This window comes from Lathyrus oleraceus, chromosome 5 (assembly GCF_024323335.1).
Source record: "Lathyrus oleraceus cultivar Zhongwan6 chromosome 5, CAAS_Psat_ZW6_1.0, whole genome shotgun sequence".
NCBI lineage: Eukaryota > Viridiplantae > Streptophyta > Magnoliopsida > Fabales > Fabaceae > Lathyrus > Lathyrus oleraceus.
The window spans coordinates 486,420,460-486,428,973 of NC_066583.1; the positions used below are offsets into that span (position 1 = coordinate 486,420,460).

The 8,514-nt window shown below is 35.3% G+C and overlaps 1 protein-coding gene across 1 annotated transcript; it reads right to left on the reverse strand.

Moving 5' to 3' along the window:
- Positions 1-828: 828 nt before the first annotated feature.
- On the reverse strand, positions 829-7,171 carry LOC127081482 (uncharacterized). The gene is made up of 3 exons (XM_051021736.1): positions 7,094-7,171; positions 6,774-6,994; positions 829-997 (listed from the first exon to the last, which is right to left on the reverse strand). The coding sequence occupies exons 1-3, from the start codon at positions 7,169-7,171 to the stop codon at positions 829-831; spliced, it is 468 nt and encodes a 155-aa protein (XP_050877693.1).
- Between the last annotated feature and the right edge of the window lie 1,343 nt (positions 7,172-8,514).

The window sequence follows — 8,514 nt, forward strand, 5'->3', positions numbered from 1 at the left end:
GAGCTACGAAGACTCTGATTCTCATATTCAGATGAGATACGTATGCAGTGGATGCGACATCCGTGCGAGTCATTTTCTTTTGACCTTTCTTTTAGTAACTAGTACCTTAGATAAACACACACCCTTTAGACAAGAACAACAAGAGTGGATCCCGTAGAGTACTACGGATGCGTAGGGGTGCTAATACCTTCCCTTCGCATAATCGACTCCTGAACCCAAGATTTGGTTACGAGACTTTGTCTTTTCCTTTCCTTTCTCTAGGTTTACTTCGAGCGTTTCCTTTCCTTCCTTTGGGATAAATAACGCACGATGGCGACTCTTCTGTCATTTCTTTCTCGCCGGTTGTTTTTTTCGCAGGTTGCGACACATACCTAACGACTTCTGATTTTCAATCTTTGATTTATGGTAAGTCAAACAATCACAAACAAACTCAACTACTTTCTTCTTCATTCCTGGACACGAAAACAATTTCTTCAAGTCTCAATACACCTTATTGGCACCGAGATGAATATTCAAACCACTTCTATGACCTTCCTTAAGAATACTCTTCTTAAGTTCAGGTACATCTGGTACACAAACCTTATCTATGAACCTCATCAAACCATTCTCTTCAATTCTGAAATCACCTCCCTTACCTTGATTGACTAACACTAGACAATCAACCAATCCCAAATCAACTTTCCGACCTTCTCTGATATCTTCAAGGATACCACCGGTCAGTTTAAACATACCTAACTTTACAGTATCAAGAGTCTCTTCACATGCCAAACTCATGCCTCTAAATTTCTCAATCAATTCAAATTCTCGAACCATGAGCATCGACATATGTTACGACTTCCTACTCAATGCATCAACTGCAACATTGGCTTTACCAGGATGGTAACTCAAGCAAAAATCATAATCCTTCAGAAACTCTAGCCACCTCATATGTCTCATATTCAACTCGTTATAATCGAATAAGTACTTCAAACTCTTATAATCACCAAACATCTCAAATCTGGAGCCAAATAAATAATGCCTCCAAATCTTCAACACAAATACTACAACTGCCAACTCTAGATCATGCGTAGGATAATTTCTTTCATGAACTCTCAACTATCTAGAAGCATAAGCTACAACCTGACCATTCTACATCTACACACAACCTAGACCCATCTTCGAAGCATCACAATATACAACAAAGGACTCACTTGGATTTGGCAATATTAAAATTAGAGCAAATGTCAACTTTCTCTTAAGATCTTGAAAACTCACTTCCCAATGCACATCCCAAACAGAGGCTTGACCCTTTTGAGTCAACTAAGTCAATGACAAAGCTAACTTCGAAAATCCTTCAATAAACTTCCCGTAGTAACCAGCTAAACCAAGAAAACGTCTAATCTCCGTAATAGACTTCAGAGTCTCCCACTGCAAGATATCATCTATCTTCAATGGATCAACAACAATACCACTACTAGAAACCACATGACCAAGAAAGCTCACTTCTCGCAACCATAAATCGCACTTGGATAACTTCAATACAACTTCTTCTCTTTCAAGGTCTGTAAAACCATTCTTAAGTGCTCTACATGCTCTTCATCATACTTTGAATATATCCAGATGTCGTCGACGAATACCATCACAAACTGATCTAAATACACATGGAATATTCTATTAATATACTCCATGAACACTCTAGGTGCATTAGACAATCCAAACGACATCACTGAATACTTATAATGACCATACCTCATTCTGAACGTAGTTTTCGGAGTATCTTCTAGTTTCACACAAATCTGATGATAACCCGAATGCAAATCGATCTTGCTAAACACACAAACACCTACCTGTAAGACCCCAATTTTGACCCTAAGATCCCTCATGGAATCATAACATTGCATTTGCATCTTGCCTCAAGGATCATAGTATCTTGGCTCCTTACCTTTGGGTTGGGATCTCTTGAGAGTTAGTTTGAGGTCCAAGTATGATTGAATTGTATATTATTGCTTTTCTTATTTTGTTTACTAACCAAAAGCACAAAAATATGTCACTAACATCTTTTGCTTGTAGCATGAGCAGTCACAAGATTCAAGGCTCATAGAATATTCCATGCTCATTGATATGGCTAGGTGAAGATGAAAGCAAGCATGACAATGGTTCCCAAAGCTCTCATCTATCAAATGTGCCTCCCAAGTATCTCAATTCATCATTTTGATCAAAGCAAACCAAAGGGTTTGAGGCTTGTTTCCCAAGGAAACCCTAATTCATTTGTTCATCAACTGTGCCTTGCTCATGAAGCAACCTCAACCCATGATCAAATAAAATCAAGGGAAGTTCTTTAATTCATAATTTAATGCATATTTGAGCTTATTTGAGTGTCCTAAATCATCAATTCATCAAGGTATGAGGTTTGGACTTGAGAAGTTGATCAGTCAATTCATCTGACTATTTTGAAGTACACTGAGACCTAACTTTTGATATGTTTGTCAAATGGATATGACCCCAAGAAAAACAATGTTATTAAGAACCATATGAACAACTTTCATGTTCATCAAAAATTGATTTGAAGCTTGTAAGGTCATCATCCATTTCAAAACATTATAGGTCATTTTGACTAAAACCCTAATTTTAGGTCAACTTCCCAAGGACATAACTCATTCATTTTTCATGGTTTTGAGGTGGGATCAAATGCATTGGAACTTTTAAGATGTCTAATTCATTTTTTATGTTGAACAAATTTTCAAAATCCTAAAATAAATACATGTGATAATGCAAAACATTATAGGCCACTTTGGATCAAAGGCATTGAAATGTGAAAAAGTCCAACTTCAAGTGCCCATAACTTTCTCATCAAAAATCCAAATTATGCAAAATTTAAGTCCATATTGATTCTCTTGAAAATATATACAACTTTGATGTTGAAGGTTTTGTCATTTGGAGCTTTCATCATTGAAACAGAAGGGTTTGAAGTTTGGCCATTTTTGAAATTTTCACATGTACATGTTTTGGACCCTACACTTCATGATCAATTTTCACCAATTTCCAAGTTTCAAATGAAGTTTTGGTAAACATAACAAATGATCCTCATGCCAAAAACTTTCCAACCATTACTCATAAGGTTATGCTTCAGTTTTGGAAATGCCATTTTCGAAGGGATAAACATATTGATGCATTTTTGGAAACCAATTGAAATTGCATTACATGAGCTCAGCACACACAATTTGCACGTCCATTCTGATTCTATTTGGCATCAGCTTGTAAGTCCAAGTGGAATTGGGCCCTCCATGCGCCTGTACAGGCCCATGCATGGAGGCCCTTTCCATCCATGCACATGAAATGATCATGCACTCGGCCATTCTCTTGCTATAAATAAATGGTCATTGCTTCTCATTTGGACAACCCAAGGGCACCTGTTATGCTGCACGAATCACACCTTAACCATACTCAAAGGAACTCACCATTTCTTTCAAAAAAATTCAGATCTAAACTTCAATTTTCTTGATTGATTTTTAGATCTACAGTTCCTAAGCCTTGCTCACCTTGATCCATAGAACATACTGCAAGCATAAGCATCAAGAGATCGTGCTCTCCAGCTCTTCATTTCAGAGGTTTACTTCAGATTTTGTTTTCTTCGAATCTACTTATATATTGCATATTTCTTGTTGTTGCTGGGTTGTTTGAAGTCCTCTACATAGAGGCAATCATTTTGAGCTTTGAATTTTCAAATTACATCAAGTTCCAGTTGAACACCACAAAACTCAAGCTCTGATTCCTCCTTCTATGGAAACCTAGAGTGAATTTGGTTGGTACAGGGGTGATGTACATCACCCCAACTTTCATTTGATACCTGGATCGTGTCATTTGGTGGAGTTTTAATCTCTGCAAATTTTAGTCGGCGTCGGAAGTTGTCCGGAGAAGACGGTGGTGTACACCACCGTCTGGTCTCTAGATTGAATCACAGTCGTGCATTTTTATTTCTATATCAGATCTGAGCCGTTCCATGTTATGACTTTTTAATAGGTTGTATGTGATGCATTGACTGAAGCGCATGGTGGATGCGCGCATTTGGTCCAAGCGATTTGCCAGCTCAATTAATGAGCTCTCCATCTAACGCTCCACGTTTTTTTGCCATTTTAATTTCTGATTTCAATTTTCATTTTATTTTTTAAATTCCATTTCATTTAAAAAAATCATATCTCCTTCATTATTGGTCCAAAAAATGTGAGACCAATTGCATTTTTCTTCTTTTAATTTCTAGTTTCTAAAAATGATTTTTAATATTTTTTATTTTATCATTTGATATTTTCTAGGAATTTTCTCTTTTCTGGTTATTTTTAATTCATTTAAAATAGTTTTTGATATTCAAAAAATACAAAAATAATTTTTCAACTTCTTTGAATGATGATAGATCTATGAAAAATATTCTCATCAATTTATTAATTGATTTGAGATTTATTTGAGATTTTAATTCCATTAGGTTATTTTTATGCATTTTTAATTGATTAAAAATAGTTTCTGACTTCTAAAAATGCTGAGATTTTTTGTCAAACTTTGTTTGACCTTGTTGAACTTAGAATAATTCACTTGGACTTTTCAAAGTTGATTTGAAGTGAATTTGAAGTTTGACCTTTCTTTATTATTTTAATTCAAGTCTTATTTTACTTTTGAAAAATACCAAAAATATTTTATTTGTTTCTTGATTTCTAATCTTCATTTTACTTCTGTTTACTATTGTTTGACCTTGATTTCATGTATCTTTGGTCAATGCTTGTTGATTATCTCATTTCATTTCCATTAATGCACTTTATTATTCATCTTCTTCTTATTCTTCTTCTTTTTCTTTTTTGATCAATGAGTTAAAGATTGGTGGTTAGCCTTGATACATGGGAGGTTTAACCTTCCTTGATTCAAATCTAATTCATCTTGATCATGGATCAAGTGAATGACTTTGCATTAAGGATAGGTTGCTTCCTAATCAAGCAAAGAGCCTAAATCAATACAAGATCATTTCTCATCTTCTTTTTGGCATGGTAAGTTGTAGGAGTTTGATTCACTAATCAAAATCTCTAACTTGTGTTGTTGCCTACATTATTATTGACCGGTCTCAGATAGTTGTGACTTCTACATAAGTCGAATTACGATTGCTTAACATATCGCTAAATTTGCCTTATGGCACACTAATACTAACCATTAACCATTAACCATTAACAATTAACATTTAATTCTTGCACTTTACATTTATGCAATTTACTATTCTTGTACATATTATTCATTTGCTTTTGCCTTTTGCTCATTTGAGCACATGTTTATGTTAATGCAATTTGCCTTTTGCTCACTTGAGCACATAATTGTGTATATATTATTGTGCTTGTGTTTTTGTTTTGATTGTTGTGGACCAAATGCAAAAATGGACAAAAAGGACTTAGATTCTAGGACATACCATATGCAAAATGGAGTAAAAAGGCCTTAATGTTAAAGATGGATTAGAAGGACCAAATCTCTAAACTCACTCTTGTCCATTCTTGATTTACTTCATGGAACTTTTTGATGTGTGTGCTTTTGTGCTAGGGATTCCTATTTGAGACAAATTGAAGAACCATTGTCATGTGCTTCAAAAGAGAGAGATACAAGAGCCATTGGAAGATTCCTAAGAGCTTTGCTTGCTTGATTGATTGCTAGAGTATACACTTATTTGCTTGCTTATTCCAAAGGAAGGGAGCTACTTGGATCATCAATATGATCTCAAGGAAGGAACTCCATTTGTGGTCTTGTTTATTATCCTTCATCTCTTGTATGATTAAGACTTTAGCCATTCTTCTTCTTCCCTCCACTCTAACCCAAGCCAAAACTTTTGTGTAAACATTAACACTTGTTTTCAAACATTAGAAACCTAAGCATTATGCTTTTGATTTTCAAACTTTCTTTTCATAACACTTATTTTGAATTGAATCTTTAAGTCAACTTAGACCATATTTTGTAAATACTTTTCATTGGTAAATATAACTCATTCAAATGCTTTTGTGGTTTCAATGGCCACTTTCTTATCAAAATTTTCCATAATCTTTAGCTATTAGGTTTGAGTTATCCTTGAGGTAGATATAATACTCACCTATATCCTTAGGGATGGACAATGAGTCTTCCATGCTTATTATAGGGTTAACCCCTCACTAGCATGTTGAAGTTATCCTCACATGGTGGATTTGTGATTTTAGGTTGAGTTTTCTCCCTTGGATAACAAAAAACCTTAAGGCTTTTGGACCAATCAATTCACCAACTTTTTTTGAGATTTTTACCCCGAACTACGAGGTTTTGATCCTAATATTTTTTAAGATGGTACGTAGGCAATGGGTTTATCCATTCAAACACAAAATTGTAAATAACTTGTATATTCTCTTCTCATCTCCCCAATCATGTTTGCACAAACAAATTTTCACAAAAATACCAACCTTACAACAAGTGTGAAAAGGGCTCCCTAGGAGTACCTAGGATGTTTGGGGTGCTTAAAACCTTCCCATTGCATAACCAACCCCCTTACCCCGATCTCTAACATTTTTATTAGTTTTTTATTCGATAAAACTTCTCGGTTTTTATTCGCTTTCTAACATTTCCTTTGGATAAATAGAAGTGTGGTGGCGACTCGACTTTGTATGGTTTACTTTTGATTTAGTCAATAAATCTAAAGGTAACGAATACCCCACTACACTACCAACTGAGCCATCAAATCATCAATCCTTGAAAGGGGAAATTTATTCTTGATATTCACTTCATTCAACTATTGATAATCAATGCACAACCTCATGCTACCATATTTCTTCTTATCTAACAACACCGACACACCCCCCGACGAAACCCTCGGTCGAACAAACTTTTTCTCAAGCAACTCCTCTAACTTTTTCTTCAGCTCACTCAACTCAGAAGAAAACATTCTATAAGGAGCCATCAATACATGACTAATACCCGATACTAAGTCTATAGGAAGCTCCACCTTGTACTCTAAAGGAAAATCATTGATATCCTATAGAAACACTTCCAGAAACTTACACACCACAAGTAACTCACTAATCGCAGCTTCGCATTTAAACTTCATAAAAGATAATATCATAAACACTTTAACCTCATCATTCACGAACTCATTAACTTGCTTAGCAAACACAAATAACTCATCCCTTGCATCAACATATGGAAATGACATTGACTCATCTAATAACCTGCATTCTTGCAATCAGTGTCACGTTGAACCAATCCTCCACATCTGAAACATCTCAAAGAAGTAGAAGCATTTTCCCCAGTTGTTTCAATCCCGCTCCTGCCAACAAGCTGTTAGAAAAACAAATGAGCACCGACGATGTTTCACACACATGTCACGTACTAGGGAACGACGACATGACAAAAACCTAGCCGGATGGACAATCCTGCTCTAATACCATTATCTAACACACTAAACCCCAAATTTTATATAAAAAGGTTCACACGATAATTTAAGGTGTCACCAATGATAGTCCTTCGAAAACATATCAAATAATTTGAAACTATGCAGCGGAAAAATATTTTTCATCACACTTTCATAAATAAAGTACTGAACTCGAAATAACAAAATTAACATCAACATGAAACATAATAAATCCCGTCCTCGATGTTACACGATCATAGCACTAGAAACCACTAATGTGTAATAAAGTGATAAATAAAAGCGAAGAGTAGCTATGACAAGCCACCTCCCATACATAACGACAACGCTTACTCTTGAGTATTTGCAAGATAACCATGGTGGACAACATGAGCAAAGGTGGTGAGAAATGAAATTCAAAATGAAAAGTGTAAAGGATGTCAAGGTAGATAACATACAATAACACATACATTCAATACACAATCAACAACACCATAGTCTCACACCCATTCATAATAACATATACATTCACCAAGTATACACACTATTCACAACAATTTATCAACTACTTCAAGTGTTCTCAACCAATCTTCAAAATCATGAACAATCAGTTACATATGCAAACATGTATGCAATGTACTCCACAATTGACTCATTATGCATGCGTTATCATTCGTGGATAACACATGTCCATATCACTTATGAATCCCCATAATAGGACCAGAGCGCACCAAATCGCTACTAATCACCATATAGAAACGCTTCACTAATTCCTCATTTGAATAAGCTAATCACTCCTGAATCCACACCATCGGACAAGAGCACACCAAATGGTCACTATCACTCTCAGTAATGCTTCACCGATTCCCATATGGAACCAGCTACTTGCTCTTGAGTCCATACCACCGGACCAGAGCACACCAAAATTGGACCAAAACCCGTACACCATGATGCATAACTCTTAACAACATGCATTATCACCAAAAGACCAAAATTATCACCATACATTTATCACCATTATGCATAACATCATTCTCAACACACAACAATTAATCAATGTTACGACAATTATCAACAATACCTCATCAAATTCATATTCACAAGCATCCAATCATGTTAATTCATTATAACATCAACTCATAATTAAG

What these genes read in the sequence shown, in the direction of transcription:
- LOC127081482 (XM_051021736.1), bottom strand. Translation starts at nt 7,171, where the DNA reads ATGTCATTTCCATATGTTGATGCAAGGGATGAGTTATTTGTGTTTGCT. An exon ending in ATGAGTTCGTGAATGATGAG is followed by an intron (nt 6,995 to 7,093) that starts GTTAAAGTGTTT and finishes GTGTTTCTATAG; the next exon opens with GATATCAATGATTTTCCTTT. An exon ending in AAGAAATATGGTAGCATGAG is followed by an intron (nt 998 to 6,773) that starts GTTGTGCATTGA and finishes ATTTGGCTCCAG; the next exon opens with ATTTGAGATGTTTGGTGATT.